The 16877-nt window shown below is 41.6% G+C and overlaps 1 protein-coding gene across 1 annotated transcript in view; it reads right to left on the bottom strand.

Annotated features, from left to right (window-relative positions):
• Window positions 1-14575, bottom strand: part of nlk (nemo like kinase) — a 28600-nt gene extending 14025 nt beyond the window's left edge. Inside the window, exons 1-3 of the mRNA XM_022237562.2 lie at window positions 14015-14575; window positions 5344-5473; window positions 3010-3065 (exon numbers count right to left, since the gene is read on the bottom strand). Coding sequence (XP_022093254.1) covers window positions 3010-3065; window positions 5344-5473; window positions 14015-14196 — 368 coding nt within the window. The 5' untranslated portion in view covers window positions 14197-14575. The remainder of the gene's footprint in view (window positions 1-3009; window positions 3066-5343; window positions 5474-14014) is intronic.
• Between the last annotated feature and the right edge of the window lie 2302 nt (window positions 14576-16877).

Below are 16877 nucleotides of genomic sequence, written 5' to 3' on the forward strand. Positions count from 1 at the left end.
CCAAGTGACATATACATGTATGCACAGAATGGTCACAATAACATTGGTGCTAGCGAAACAGGCGCCAGCCATTTCCAATTCTAGTTAAGAAATTTCTGTGCTGGTCACGGCTTTGACGCAATACATGTACACTGTACATACATTCTACAAGTACACATGTAGATATTGCAGATTTAAAAGGATTCAAGATTGCCCTAATTCAAGCTTCTCAGTGGACTTCATTTTTGCCTTGAGTGTAAAAAAGTGGCAGTGATTTTCTGTAATGTTTGATCTGGGAAAAAGAAGGATGGTGTTTTTTTACACAGATAAGAACTAACAATCACATGTTAGTACACCCAGTATGCCCTGCTCCAACAATGCCACGTTCAATCATTTCTAACATTTTACAAACATTTTTCTGTCAATCCTAATAGTTTATTTGGAGAAACTGGTTGAGAAAATAGCTCTTTACATGTCTGGACATATCAATGCTGCTTTTCTCAAAGCATTCCTGATGCACTGTGTACCCACCGCCTGAATGTATCAACTCTAAAAACAGGAAATGTAAGTGAAATGCAAGCTCCTCTCATCAGGAGGAAATTGCCACATCTTTATACAAAATACAAACCAAATGCACTTGTAAAAGGAATATGCCCAGAGCTGTGCTGAGTACAAAACAGATTCCAAAACAAAACAAATATGGCCATGAAAGAGAGAGAACCAAGCAGGGTTCTCCCCACGTACATGTACAAACTTGCGTATCGGACCAGATACGCAATTATTTCTGCCCGATACGTAAAAAATGGGTCGATACCCATTTATTCATCCCCGCTACGCACAATACAATTATGATAGTGTGGTTCAGAATTATCTTTTTCGGGGTCCTTGGGCAGGCCCCGAACTCCACACCATGGCTTCGCAAAATGTTGGTAAACCACAATGGAAATCCCCACAGTTTTGAAAAATCCTGGGAAGAACCCTGCCAAGGTTATGTTAGAATTCGACAGCAGTTGAAAAGACAAATAATAATACTTCACAACATGAATGCTCTTCAAAAGCAGAACATCAAGAAAATAAACTGCGGGAATTTAAAATTTATAAAGATAAATTTCACAAATTTCCAAATATTTGAATGAATACTTAACATCACAGTATATTTGCAACTATCGTCGGCTTACACCTGTTAATTAGGAGTGCAATCCTAAAGACATACATTTAAACAACAACCAAGGGGGAACAGAGAATTACTGTTCTCATTCCCTGAAGTTGCTGATACATCTAGTGTGACGGCAGGCTACACGACACACTAGGCAAGAAGCACGGAATTAGGTGTATTTATTGAGAGGTTTCTGAGGGAAATTTCACGGATGGATGAAACAGAATCCGCACAGATTGCTGGGAGCACATGCAGCCAGGCAGGCAGACACAAGGAAAAAAATGTATAATCGGGAGATAGATTGGGAAACCATCCCTCGACCAAGACAAGTTCAGACATGGAAAATCAATCAGAAATAATGGCCATCTTTTCAGGCTAGAGGAGCCATACCCCACCCCCCCAAAAACAAAGTTGCAGAGCTGAGACAAGTGTTTTGGCGACAATTATCGAAAGCTTTTAATGTCCTTCTGCCAGGAAGGAAGGGATTAGGACAACACGGTAACAATGTCAGAAATTGGTGTAAAACATATTATCAACACATGTACACAGCATATTTCCTGGAATTTTCCACCTTTTACAATTCCACATTAACTACTCTCCTTAAAAACACTTCGACAGAGTAAAGTTACCGGTAAGTTTGCCACGTATGTGACAAAACTAATGTGATTTGCATGATTTAGTATAAAAAAAAATCCTGCAATTGACACTCAAAGCATTCATTGAGGGATCCAGGGATGGTAGTAGGGAGGACAGTTCTCCACAACCCCTATCCTAAATGTTTTAGCCATCTTGTATCATTTAATGCGGAGGTACATGTATTTTGCTTTTCCTGTGAGACTATATGTATTTCATTTCCCTTCTGAGGCTTTTTCCCTGAAGTGTTTGAAAAGCCCCATAATTTAGACTTGCATTGAAAAATACCCACAAAGGACTCTTTGGGCATTCTGCTCTCCCCCCCCCAAACAACCTGGCTACCCCCCTCCCTCCCAAAACCTACTTTGTTCTGCCCTTGGAAGCATTTGTAGTGCCTGGTGAGTGATTTGTTGCGGTTCAAATTTCCTAGTCCTAAATCCTCTAAAATCCAACACTTTACAGTAAACCAGTGCCAAGAGCACCTGCTTTGCTTAACAACCCTGGGACATCCAGTCCTATGGTACATCTACATGTACAAGAAAGCTTCTCTGTGATGTGGTTACAAACTCAAGAAACTGGCATGTGGGTAATTCCAGAAATTAGGGGTCCAAAAGTGTGACATTTTTGTGTCCCTGTTACATCTGACCTTTGTTATTCGACATGGAAATATCGTCAGAATCAATTTCAAACTACAGTATTACTATTTGTTTGGCAGGAAATTTGCATGAATTCATCACTCTTGGAACATAGACATAGACAAAACATGTTCTGAACTCGCAAAATCATATGTCAGATGTGATAGGAACCCCTAACTTCTGGAATTACCCATGTAGATTTTGGCAGATATCGCAGTGAGGGTTTAGCTGGGGGGTGAACTGGGTTTATTGATTTACGTAACAGGGTCGCATTGGGGATGAAACTGCAGTTGAATTAAAATTGAATAAGGATGGCTCCCATGTAGGATTGAGCTGGAATTCAATTAGGAGGGATTTGGGGATGAACTTGGTTTGAAAGAAGATTGAACTGGGGTTATGCTAGGATTTAGGTGGGGTTAAAAAGGGATGGAGGTTCCAGTACTCTTTATGTAAAGGCTAACTTGGGGTTGACTCAAGCTTATACGTTGAACTGTGCTCTAATCACCATTGTCAACAGCTCCTGAACAACCAGCAGTAAGTACAGTTTTGTACAATAAGACTGCACAATTACAGTAAACTAAATGTTTTCTGTTTCTGAAAGGATACATTTCTTCAAAGTAATCTAGATGAGGGGGTTGAAGTATGTCCAGAGCACGGAGCACCTGTCAAGAGAAAGATGGTAATCAATCAATAGAATACTGTAGCACTTCTTTAGTATGAACACTGGGTCTGGGTTGTCAGTTGCCACTGACAGTATATACTTTCACAAATTTAGGCTCTAACCAATACGGTCCTCAATCCTCGAACAGTTGAAGGATTGAGGACTGTTGGGGACAATCCTGAGCAACGGGTGAGGGGGAAATGCAATTTTCCACTGCATGAAGAAAGTGTGTGGCTTCTAAAAAAATGTGCCTTTTGCTAAGATTTGGGCTATTATTTGAGATTTGCCACTCCAGGACCCTATTCAGGGTTTTTTGGAGGGGGAGGGGTACCTGAACATTATTTGCCGATATTAACATAAAGCAGAAACATAATCTACTCTCCAAGAATTGAAGGCACCTGTACTTCAATAGTGAGAAATAATACAAATATGCAGTTTTAAGTACCTGGTACATGTACATGTGGCATTAATCTAGGAATGTTTCCCATTTGTGATTACAAATCATATATTAAAATGTAAAAATTCTTCCGTACTCTCAACAAAAAATTAAAAACCAGGAGATAGCCACCCCCTCCAAAAAACACCCACAAAATTGTCTGCAATTTATTGCCAATCCAGTGCAGGCAGGCTCTTAGGAGTCCGCACGTACACAGGCTGGAAATGAATTATTCTAGGCGAAATACATGTCCAGTCCTACATGTACATGTGCAGTAATCAGACTAATGCTTACAGCCTCACACACTCGCACACATGACAACAAAAAAGGAACCCTGGGGCTTCACTAAATTAACAACACACACGCCAAGGAACTAGCCCTAAATATACACATTTCAGCCAAAAAAATGACTCGCAACCCACACATTTACATGCATTGCAAATGCAATTCCAATTTTTCTTTGTTTTGTAGCTATTCCAAATATGCCCATCATAATGATGGCTGCCTTCCTCTAATGATGTACCCTTATCACTCCACCGAGGTCATATTAGTTTTCAAACCAGGAAATCCAACCATTTTGGAGTACAATTATTTACACTACACGGTAACAAGAGGTTCTTGAATGGGTAATTACAAGCGCAATGAATTCTGTGATAACGCTTTTCATTGCACATACTGCTACCTGTATCTGACTTGTTATATCTACAGATTACAACGGACACTTTAATTTCAAGCTGTGGAACAGTTCAGAGCAATCATGAACCAATTCCCTATTTCATGCCTTCGCTACAATTGTGTACACGTACATGTATACATGTATGACCTGACGGTGCATTAATACGTGAACATGCGCTGAGTACAACTGTACACGTGTGATTCTATTTAGAAATATTCACACTGCTGTAGCCTCGATTTCCTTTCAACCTGTCCACAGTGTTTGTAACCCTCAGTAACAAGTAAATGAACACATGCACGATTTCAAAGACCCTTAATTTTTTTGAATCAGAAGCTGTGAGTGGAGAGATCTCATTCATAAATTGAGCACCAGGATGGTGCAGAGTTCAATGCAATCCCCTATTACTGAGGTGTTACAAGTAATGCAACGAAATGTATTCATACATGTAACCAGCTTAAATGAAACCCTTAGCAAGTCTACCCCCCAACAATCCCATCCCCCAAGACATATGTAACACATTCTGCACATCAGAAATTCAAATGCGCCATGACTGAATTGGCTGTTTTTCAAGGATGCATTACGCAGACATATCGTACACGTGTAGCTACTCTGTACAATATCCCTGATAACGTGATTGGCGGAACTCCGCTGCTGCACATCTACACAAACGAGTCATTATAAATTTAAGGACATTCCAACCATTCTTTTTTTTTTACATTTTTTTTTTTTTCAACAAATTGCAAAAAACCCGAAGTGACAAAAATGCATGAGAGGATTCAACACCCTTGGGGGCTCAGTGTACATGTGCATGTATTTGGGGAGGAAAACAAATACTGATTCCTGCCAAAACGATGGTCCACACAGAAATACAATACACAAATTGGGAAGCTTTCTGTGAAAATACTTGTGAAGAACTTTCAAATACATACCTCTGGCATTTCTGGTTGGTGAGTAATGATGCCAAACATGTATGATGCGTTCAGGTCGAGCAGAAATGTTAATATGCTAACAAACATTTGAATCACTTCATTCTGATTCAATTCCAGAATTCAAAGTGTCAACTCTGAATGAAAACCATAAGGGGAAGGGGTGGAGGTATCAGGTGACTAACCGGGTTAAGTCTATTTGATTTGTTGATCAATATGGCTGCCATGTACATGTACTCACGTTGTCGTGGTTGAAGAAAAAGAGCATCTTGAGTTCGCGATAGACGCGTTTGCAGGAGATGAGGTTCTGGAAGACGTGAGGCATCTTCTTGAGAGCCACCCGCTTGCCATCTCGGGGATCCGTCACTGACCTGGGAATCGGAGTATGTGGAACAAACAGAGTAACCAAAATTGCATCTGGTAAAAATGAACGTCCACCCTAATTCTCTGGACAGTATTTTCTGCAGTATCTTGACTTGAATCCTTTTCTGCAATCCTGGATATCTGTCACTGTCAGATTCAGAACACTCTGTGATCACATCAGCTGCTATATCTTAAGGAAAGAGCAGACTCTCTGAGGTACTTGTACATTGGGGTTGGGGTTAGTTACATGTACAGTGGTGTACCATAAATACAAAATGTAAGGTAAGCTACAATACAAAGATTGAAGGCTTTAACAAGAACTTAATAGTTAATAGTTAATCCCAAATGTACTGGTACTTGGGTAACCAGGCAAATGAGTGTTTGAAATAAATGCTATGCCACGTGAATAATATTATGGACTACATGTAGGCCTATTGATGGCAAATATGTGACATTTGAATGACATGCATATAGGTTTCCAATTCATACGTGGACAGCTGAACAATTTATGTACATATTTCAAGGTACATGTACATAAAAACACAAAAGCTGAATGGAAATTCCAGTCTTACAATGTACACATGCGGGCATACTGGTGGTACATGTATGCAATCTGTTCAAGATTAGGAATACCATCATTGCAAATGGTTGTTTCACATGCAGTAGATCAACTGTGCCCGTGAAGTCACATGACCTTTAGTGGGTATCAAAACATCAACAAACGTACACTGTAGCGTCATCCCATAGCAAAGTATGTCATGTCATTTACCAAATATAAAGCTGACGGTTGGTAAAGTACTCAGACTACTGATGTGCTGAGCATTTTACCAAAAATTGGCATTAGTTTTGGTAAACACCACTTAAGACACACTTTGCTATGGAAGGACGCCATGTTTGTTGATGTTTGATACTCACTATAGGTCACGTGATGTAACTGGCGCAATCGGTCTGCTGTGCATATGTTCATGATTGGTACTGGTCCATACCACTTCTGTCCAGGACAAGAGCTTATACCAAATAATATATAAGATCACATGTACACTGTAGGCCTAGTTGAATATCCTGCAAACTGTATCCCCTAATGACAGACAACTTCTGGGGGCAGGGGGGATCTGCAGCATTGAAGGGAAATTAGGTCTTTGCACAATACAAACATGCTTAGGCAATGCTTTTTATGCTCACAAGGAAAATTGATGAACAAGGAGAAAACAGGGGCCTGCCGGTAGTGGTTCACTGCAGACAGAAGCAGTGGTTGGAATTGAAAAGAACATGCATGTATGCAAGAGGTGTTCTTTTTGTACGGCTTATGTTTTCTAGTGCAGGGCTCAATCGGCACTGGCCAGCTGTCGAATCAACCCTCCTACGGCCACAGGATATTGATACAACCCATTCTAGAACAGATGATTAGGATGCACAGAGCTCATCTCATGTACACAATACACAGATGGGGAGTTAAGCCTCTCTCATACACACCCATGGTATATGTACATGTACATTTGAAACCAGCACATGTACTGTACCTGTGCTGATTACTGTTTTTCGTGACTATGGTCACTAGTTTTTAAAAAAAATCACTTGTAAAAATTCAACTCAGTGCTCTGAAAAATCAATGTTCCAATTTGGAAGGGCTTTTGAGAATTGAGGAATTCTCCCTAGAAATGAAACAACTATATGTATGAAGAATTGAATACCAGGGGATTTCAGATAATTCAGGGAGGTTTCTGATTATTTACCCTGGGAGTTGATGCGTTTTGTTCGCCATTACAGGTGTGTTCTATACCAAAGAGTTCAGCAAAAAGGATAATTTAAACAATGATCAGTGGTTGACAGTTTCCAGGGTCCCTGCTTGCAATTTTAGAAATAATTTACCCAGTAGGTCTGCTTTCCAATTCAAGTTGCACAGGTGTACTAATGTACATACAATTTAATGATTCATCTCTCACTTTGAAGATGGCTTGTAAAAAGTAACTGTTTGATGTTTTCATGTTCCTTTTCTTATCTAAAAAAACCTGTTGCTGTCCTAATCTAAAGTTGGAATGAATGATACATAAAATTTTAGCAACAACAGTGGTGTCAACTAATCTCCATGTACTATACCTTCACATGCAAGTTACTCTTGTGAATGACGTATCATTTCACTTTCATTAAAATGTTTGTACAAGCTGTAAAAGGAATGGCCTACATGTGGATGTAACGGCCCAGTTTCTTTCCAAAATATGCAAACAAACTGACACGTGGATTTCATCTCCCTTCCCGATGACCTACTGTACAGTGTGTCCACTGACAGGTTTTAAATATTCCAGATTCCAGAGAATTTCAAATGTTTCATCTTGGTGGCATTACAATGATGTGCCAGGGAATTCAAGTTAATTTGGTACCATTGCACAGACCAGAGTTAATCAGTCAGCAAAGCAGCGGGTTGGGGAGGGGGGGTTGGGGAGGAAGAAAGCACGGGGAGGCAGTGCCGGCCTCGATGTGACCCCGCCGGCTGGGTTGTGGCAATAACACAGGCGTGCCTGAGTACTGCAATCCACGGAAGGCAGATGACCCAGACCCAGAGACAGTGCTTTTTTGTGTGTGTCTGTACGCGCAGTTCGACAGCGACTCCTCTCCAGACTGGAACACAGTCCAGTCTAATTGCCCAACAATCTGTCAGAGTCAGTGTGTGATTATTGCTGATCCCACTCACAAAGGCGATTTGGAGGGGGGGGTAATATCTATACAAAGTGCATGCTGATACCAGGCTATTTATGTTCTTGTTTCAGAGGACATGTTATTTGGGGTTTCCATTAAAATGATTAATAATGGAGATTGGTGCTCACATTTGCGGATTTCCCAGACGGGCTTAATGTACATGTACTTATAAAATGTACATGTACAACGGTATGCCAGTAATCACAATATACATGACATAATGACACACAAGCTGTCTTACAACAAAAAGCCTACATGTACGTAACGTGTATGTGCATGCCTGGGCACTGCAAAAGCCCCTCCATCCAAGGACCAGTTCCATATTCTTTAAAAAGTGTTTCTCAATTAGAGCACTTACAATGGTATTTACTGTATCCGCATACGGGTACATCTGTTTCTTACTGTTACAGGCATACTGTAGGCGTTGACCAAGATTTGTTTCTATGGGAGCAAACGCCTTTTTTTTCCGGTGGGGGAGGAGGGATTTCTTGGGTGGGGAGGTAAAGTTTGATGTTGTGTTCAAGCAAATTGGTGGTTTTAAGCCGCTTACGTCTCTCTTTTGTCATTTCTTTTGCTTTCTCCCCCTTTTTCCTTTATTTTTCAAACTAGTTTTTCTTTAAAAGTGGCAGCATCCCCCTTCCCTCCTCTCAAGTGACTACACAAACTCCAATGTACTGATTGTCTGAACTTTACACTTCTGCGGCTGCATAAAGGATTCACTTTAAGTAATCCTCCCAGATCCTTCAAAATCCATCACAGAGAGAAGGGTTTGTGGGATTTAGGAAACTTTTCAGGAGGCTAATCCCTTGGCACTGTGCTTCATACCCCTGTTGTCTGTGTGAAGAAAAAAGAAATGGCTAAAGTTACGGCAACTGTAACGTGACTTCCAAATTCAATAGTGACGGCACTGCATAATTATCTTTGCCAATCTATAAGGTTTCAATGTCCCATTACTGTCATGGCATTGCGACAGCCCAATTGGTACGCATGCTTTTTTGTAATCACAGTGGGCCGGGATCGAGTCCGCTTGAGGCGTGATATTTCAACCATTTTCCCCTCTTTCTTTCCTCTTATTTTGTCGATCAGATTACGTGTTTACTTTCTATACATGTTTTCCTTTTCTGTTTTGGTATATTCATACCCCCGGAGGATATTTTTTAAAGGAAAATAAAATCTGAATCCATTCACCCTAGACTGGCCTGGTTCCTGTTTCCAATGCACTCGACTGGTGCAAAAAGCAGACAGAAACCTGTCTAAACTTCCTCAACAATGGCCACTGCGAAAGAAAAAAATTGACTGTTTCTAATGGGGAGGAATTCAGGAGAATCTGACAGGAAGACCACCACAAGTGCAGAAAACTGTACCGGTTTATGTACAAGACCTGTACACTGTCCTTTGAGGTGGTCTGGGACAAAAATCAAATGCAAAACACATGTACAGTGTACATATGTATGCATGTTCCTCAAAATTGCAAAAATGTAGGACTTTGCATAATGGACAAAGGGACAGGTATACATGTAGTCCACTGCATGGCATTTACGGTAAATGTTGACCTAATACTAACCACACACAAATTGTCCAGCTGTGGAGCTGGTACATACAGTGTACACTGTACATGTATGTGCATGATATCTGTCCTTTTGCACAGCATGTGCATGGCACTGAAGCACGTGCAGTGTTTGCCGTATTGTGTAAGGTGAAAGAGGAACTACATGCACGTGTGGACTAAAATAAAAAGCTGTTTCATTTGGCTGAGATTTGTTGGGCTTGGGTTCCAGTCTTCACAGTGGCCAAGTCTGGGAAACTTGCTCCACACCAACAGGTTAACAAACAAGGACCCTAATTCCCACAAGCTAAGTTCAATATTAACACACATTGTTCTGTCTCAGCACTTGGAAAGGCAGTCAGAAATGCGGCACTGATGATCGTCCACAAAGGAGGTCTCATTCAGAGAGCACTGTACACATGAATATCTGAATTTGAACACCAGGCGTCAAAAACCACACAAAGAGCACTTCAAGCTGCTTCAGGGAGCAACCTGAAACACAAAGGCAAAATAAAATTTTGGGTTTTCAGAAGATTTTGGCCCTGTAACTTCAGTGTGTCAGCTTGAAATATGAACACAATAACCACTCTGTATATCACAGGAAAAAATGCTAAGGTCATGCTGAAGTTTGGACTTTGCCTACTGACTAGGGAAAAAAATTTAAAGGGGGCCACAAACAGGTTCCCATGCAGTGTTCAAAATCTGGCTCTGCAGACATTACCAGTGTTAATCAGCCAAATCCCTTCAACTTCTGACTTCCTTTTCCCCTTGACAGAAAAGAGTTAAGCTCTTTAGAACTCTCCAATTTTCCCACCAACCATAAGCTCAACTAAAGACTACAGAATGTGACCCACACAACTTGGAGACAGGCTAACTCCTGTGATGAACAGCACTTCAATACGACGGTACCATCCACAAGGTTTCTTAAGTATTCACACAAAGACGCTCGCCTACCCTCAGCCTTTGGGTCATTAAGAACAGCTGACAAGTTATCATCTGTTCCCACAATCACAAAGACTGCAGCCTGAGAATATTTCCTTCAAGGCTCAAGCTTTAACAAGAGAGAACACACAAAAATATTCCACAATGGTCCAATAGAATAACATACCCCTACATGTTCAAGGTCATGGAGACATTCAAGGTATGTCTCCATGAATTCACACATGGGGGGCCCACTGTTCCTTGATTCACTGGGCATGCAAATACATGTGCATAATGTGCTTGAAGGAGTGGAGTGTAACCAATGAACACCGAACAATCAACATGTATGTCATTGTGTTCTCTGCTCCAGAACTGATTTTGTACAATAACAGGTACATGTATGCAAAGTATTACAATTTATAAGCAACTGGCTTAAGATTACATAACATACATGTAACAGCCATAAGCAGGCTGAAATCCCTTGGCTGCCAACCCAGTCCAATGGTCCAACCATGCACTCAGGTGGTCCAACTAAACCTGCCCGTTGCCAATACATGTACATGTAAGTTAGATATCATCATAGTAAAAGTGAGCCACACTCTAATTACAGGTACATGTACATGTATTTCTCACCTGCAGGTACATGTATGTACATGTACTGTAACTCAGACGAGCCACAGACCAAGGAAGTACATGTACATGTACAACTGTACATGTACAAGCATGAACAGAGAAAGGAAAATAAACCCGGCAAAAACAAAGACAAACAAAAAGAGGTCAAACACTGACTGACCTTTTCAGTCATTCATTAGCACAGAAAAATATTCAGAAAAAAATCCAATATTTGAACGGGATGAACCGAACACTGGTTGGACACTGGTGCATGTAGCCTTTTACGAATCAACTGTTCAAGGTTCACCATTTTCCTATTAAGTGGACATCAATTTGGATGGGGGAAAAGAGATTGTCAGATACATGTAGGCTATGGGCCATTGTGCGTTCATAATGCGTCCACCAGGCTCGACTGACAAAATGCAGACTGCCAATGGTCTGTTCACACAAGTCAATGAGCACTACACATGTGACTGCCTCTGTGCAGCAGAAAATGCCTGTGGCATTACAAGGAGAAACCTCCAATCGTGATCAAGGGAGGAATGACGGTGACCACTGTACAGCGCAATCGAACTACAGGCACTCATCTAGCAAATTACACTCTGGTCCGCACAGGTCTTCCTCAGTCCTGGCAGGTGACAGATGACAATGTCTGGCACAATCCGATCGTGGGTTCACACTCAATTTCGCACAATGCAAAAAAACAAGAAATGATTGAAACAAAAAATGGAGCACTGAGTGTATTGCGCATGCACCCAAACCACCCACAGTATCCTGATATAAGAGACCAATCTATTCCCCATATTCCCTAAACTTACGTAAATCCTCCCTGTGCCCTTTTTATGCTTGGGTCTTCGTCACACCCACTGTCTTTTTCCAAAACAAATAGCGAAATTGTCTTTTTGTCCGATTTAATCCAGTGCATAGACTACATCATGGAGCTATTAAATGCATACATGTAGCTCTTGGACTACATGCACCTCAAGTACAAAACCACATGTACAGACAGAAAGAGTCCCACATACACCACTTGATGCCCCTGTGTGTAAACCTGTGGAACTTGTCTGAAAAAACCTAAGCATGTTCTAAGTAAGTGCTTCGGAATTTTCTCAGCTAAACTTAACTTTTTAAGACATGTTATCACTTTCTGATTTTTGACGGTTATTTAACATTTTAAGGGAACATTAGAGTTGCCGGTATATAGAACCCTTTCCATACTGTACAGACCTACACAAGATAAACATGACCAAATCCTGAACGCTAACACCCTCTCAAAAAAGCCACTTTCCACACATCAACTTATGTCACACAATTTACTGGCTAGGTGATTTTGAACTGAAAATCAGTCTCTATAACTGAGATAAGGCCAGTGGTATTTTGTGAACAATGACTGAATAGGTGGGCTCCACAAAGTTCCAATTCAAGTTAGCCAGCATTCAACAAAGGACACTTTTTTTCCCTTCGCAATCCAAGTTTTGGGCAGCCAACTAACAAAGTATGAATCATCACAGTTAAGAGACAGCTCCATTCATAGTCCATGGTCTTCAATTCTGCTTGTTACAGAAACTAGCCTTAGCTAATGTACAGTATGTATTACAACAAAGAATAAATGGGAGTCTATAATTCATTTTCCTCTTGAAGTTAGAGGCTTCCTATTGTCTGAAAGAAATCACCGTAAGGTACAATGTGAACTATGATGACTTCAATAAAATCCAATAGCATGGACAGAAGGTCTTTTCTTCACTACTCAGAGTTAGATCAACTGAAAACTACCCACTGCTGAATATTGTTGGGATTCAGCAAGATTTAAGTTAATGTCAAGAATGCCAGAGTGATTAACATCAAGGTTAAGTCGGAAACTATTAGAATGCAAAAGAGAAAAATTGCAATCGGGCCTTTCCTGTTATTGAACCTTTTCAAGAGCTTGCAGCCTACTTGCAATACGTGTAAATTACAACATACAATGTATATGTGTACATGTATGTACCCCATTATTATTTCAATGCTCCTTAGGAAGTTAACACAGTCAGATATTCCTCAATCTGTTTGTAAATGATCCTTCATAAACTTCCTGTTGAAGAATGGGAACTGTCACAAAAGTTGAATAACATATGCATTTATGTGCTAATCAAAAAGGGGTGTTTGCACTCTTTTCAATACCATATTTTAAAAGCCGCTATTAAAAACAAATATGAAAATAACAGGCCTACATCAAGTCTCTCAAACAACCACTTTTATGTGCATAACACTAAACAATCATTTTTCCAGAGAAGACAAACACCAGATAGAAAAGATTTATAAACATTGCTCTTACCAGCTTTTTTTTTACTTATGTAAAACAAAAAATCACCCCCCCCCCCGCCGATTTGCCTTCCAGCACACTGTGACTTCCTTTTGGACTGGCTGGAGTGCAAACGTGGAGGCGAACAAAGGCATTTAAATACGTGTACAGCATGCATCAGGGCCACGTCGCGGACAAAGGCCGGGCGAAGGCCAATCTCCCGACCCGGTCAAGACAAAAAATGTAATAAACCTCGTGACAAATAATGACACTCTTCGGAAAGAAATCTTATTCTAACTCGAGTCTGATTCAAAGCTCAAACCAAGGAATACTTGACTAAGTTCATCAAAAAATTTTAGTTAAAAAAAAAGTTTTCCAGCACACATCTTAAAGCGATGTACATGTACATGTACACGAAACATTGTGTGCATGATGTATTGCATGACCCAAGGGCCGTGAAGGGACGAGAACAAAGAAGGGAATGGAGTAACTCACCAAACCACGCCAAAAGCACCGTAACCGATGGGTCTGTCGGGCTCAAAATCTCGCCTAGCCAAGCTGGATGCTGTGGCAGCACTCTGGTAGAAGGTTTGAGTTGCACTGAGGATGGCGTGGTCCCGAGGAGTCCCCGTGAAAGCCATTTGTCTGGCCGCTATCCGCGACCCACACACTGCCATCACACACAGTTCCACAAAGCCCCGGCCGTTGGCCGCTGCGTTGGCTCCGGTGAACGAGGGGCTGGGTGGCCGGCTACACGGTCTACCTCACCGTGCGTTGGTTGTCGAGCTTCTCTTCCCGGACGATACGGGTGCAGATAACTGGGCTCAAAATGTCACTTCTGTGCCGAATGCATGGCTGTGGATTGCACAGTCTGTAGAATAGACTCCTAGCAGTGTATGCACGGAGCAAAAATGGTGGCTTACGGCGGGCAAAAGTGGAGAAAATATCGCCGAATTGTTGTAAAATCTTGGCGACCACTGATGCACCAGCCGTAGGCTGACGAGCCTAAGCATGCACAGCGAGCCGGCCGATCACACAAAGCAATTTCTTATGCACGCAAATAACACGCACGATGCGTACACCATGAATATGGAACGAGTTTCGGGGCCGAGTACAAAGAGCATAAAAAGCAAGGGCCTTGCTACTACGTCTCGCGAGATTCCGCGTGGCTTGGTGAGTAATTTATCAGGAAGGCTAAATAAAATTCCTTGAACTCTGTGTGGGTTTCACCGGAGTTCTTAACTCCTCGGGACTCCACAGTTATTGATCTGCTCCGTACTTCCTGTTTTTTTAAATGTATGTTATTGTGTTTTTAAAGCTGCCCTTTTAGTTATTATTCACGGAAAAGGAAACAAATATGTGCACACGTATTTCCTTCCAACTATTTCTGTTTGCCCAAAATGAAAGAAAAAATTTCGGGTGGACGTACGGTACGGTAATAATGACCACAAACGGCTCTGAATGAATTTCTTTATCACTGCAAATACTCAAACTCCCAAGGCTGTTGTTATAGTTAATGATTGATACTCGTATTTGTAATCATATCTATCCATATTGCGATTTTCTTGTCTTACCATCCTCCATCCAAATATTAATGCTAGGGGCGTACCTGAGTAACTATATTTTTAGGGTGACAAAGAGTTACCCGGGCTGCACACATTTTTCAAGGAGTGAAAGAAAATTAACAGTGACATCGACATACGCTGTGTAGGTCTTTATATCAAAAATTCGAGGGGGGCACCCATGGCACTTCTGCTGCACCCCCCCCCCAATGCCACTGATGAACGCGGGTTATCATCATCGTTGGCTTATGTCTAACGCGTCCTTCTTTGCATCATAATGCATTCAAGTAGTATATAGGGTGATTTCGTCGCGACCGTCCTCCTGGCGGGCGAATGCAGGCGATCGAAGTCGACGTTTCCGCAGGCTGAAGATAGTCCGCAATACGCCACGTCTCTATGTCTATTGTTGCGGGAGATACAACGGAGCACACTTCAAAGTGGGGAGGGTATTGGTGGATCCAATGGGCTGAATGGAGGATATTGCCCCTGCCCCCCCCAAAAAAAGTTGATAGACAATAAGAAACGGTCGATTTAGGAGATTTCCGCTCGTTCCAAAAGTGACTTAAAAATAGCCTCACACCTCAGAAAGGTTGCAAAGGATTGCATGGGGAAATCCAAAAATCCCCCCCCAAAAAAATATCTGCCAACTTCCGATCCATGGATCCGCCCTTAGGCGGGAGAGCTCACTCTTCCGTTGTCGTCGGTTGTGTATACCATCGCATTCACTAACACTTGGGCGTCGCAGAATTCTCACCGTCATACCACAAGTCACGTAAATATATAAGTTGGTTGCCACAACGAAGTAACAAGGGATAAAAAGGGAATATATTTCGTATATAACTTGTGGCTTTACTTCAGATTATATACATGTAGATAACAGGACTCCATAGTCAGTCATGTCATGAGACATTTGGCTGAATGTGTTCAACACTGTTGCAGACAGGCTTGTGAATGTAAACTTTTTTGTTACACTACGCAGGCGTCAGTGAAGTTCGGGGAGTAATGATTATGTTGCAGACCAAATAAAATATCATCACCACCTTCTGCATCACTATAATACATGTATATTGCAATTAACCTCTGGCAAAATCTTCTTAAGGTGATCGAACACTGATTACAACACGAAAACCAAATGGGAAAGTGTCAAGACTAGAGGAGTGGGCAACTTCCCAAGCCCAAGGTAGTGCCGATGGTAATCACCCCCCCCCCCGAATTCTGCCGGCGCACTCAGCCCGGCGAAGGGGAGGGGGTTGTGCCGACCGTCCACACGAGCTTTCCGTTATCAGCCTGACACACACACAAAACATCCGGCATCCCACACTGATCGTATAGTATACACATGCCACGAACGCATCACTTCCTATACCATTTTCGTGTAATCGTCTTATCTGTCAACAGCCAACACTACCACCAACAACCATGATGACAGCAAACAAAGGTTACAGCAAACTTAAAAATGTTTACGGGAAACAAAATGACACGCGGGGTTTTCAAGGGTAAAAACCGCAGTGGTTAACACCCGATGGTCCAACAGGAACGCGAAAGAAAAGCGGAACTTTATCGAGAATTATATCGACATCAGCCGCTGGTATAGTGGCGCCGTTTGTTCGTATGGGATTCGCTTCAAAGAGAGACACAGTTTAGACGCGCACGTATACCAAAACCCAAAACCAATCCCCGATTTCTGGCCTGAAGCGTTTAAATTAAATTGGATTACTGTAATTTTTGGCTCTCTTGCATCTTATTTGATATTTTGTAGCACTATTAGACTAATTACTGCACTTACAGCTTCAAAG

This window comes from Acanthaster planci, linkage group LG09, assembly GCF_054643075.1.
Source record: "Acanthaster planci isolate LZ-2023a linkage group LG09, COTS_SCS, whole genome shotgun sequence".
NCBI classification, from domain to species: domain Eukaryota; kingdom Metazoa; phylum Echinodermata; class Asteroidea; order Valvatida; family Acanthasteridae; genus Acanthaster; species Acanthaster planci.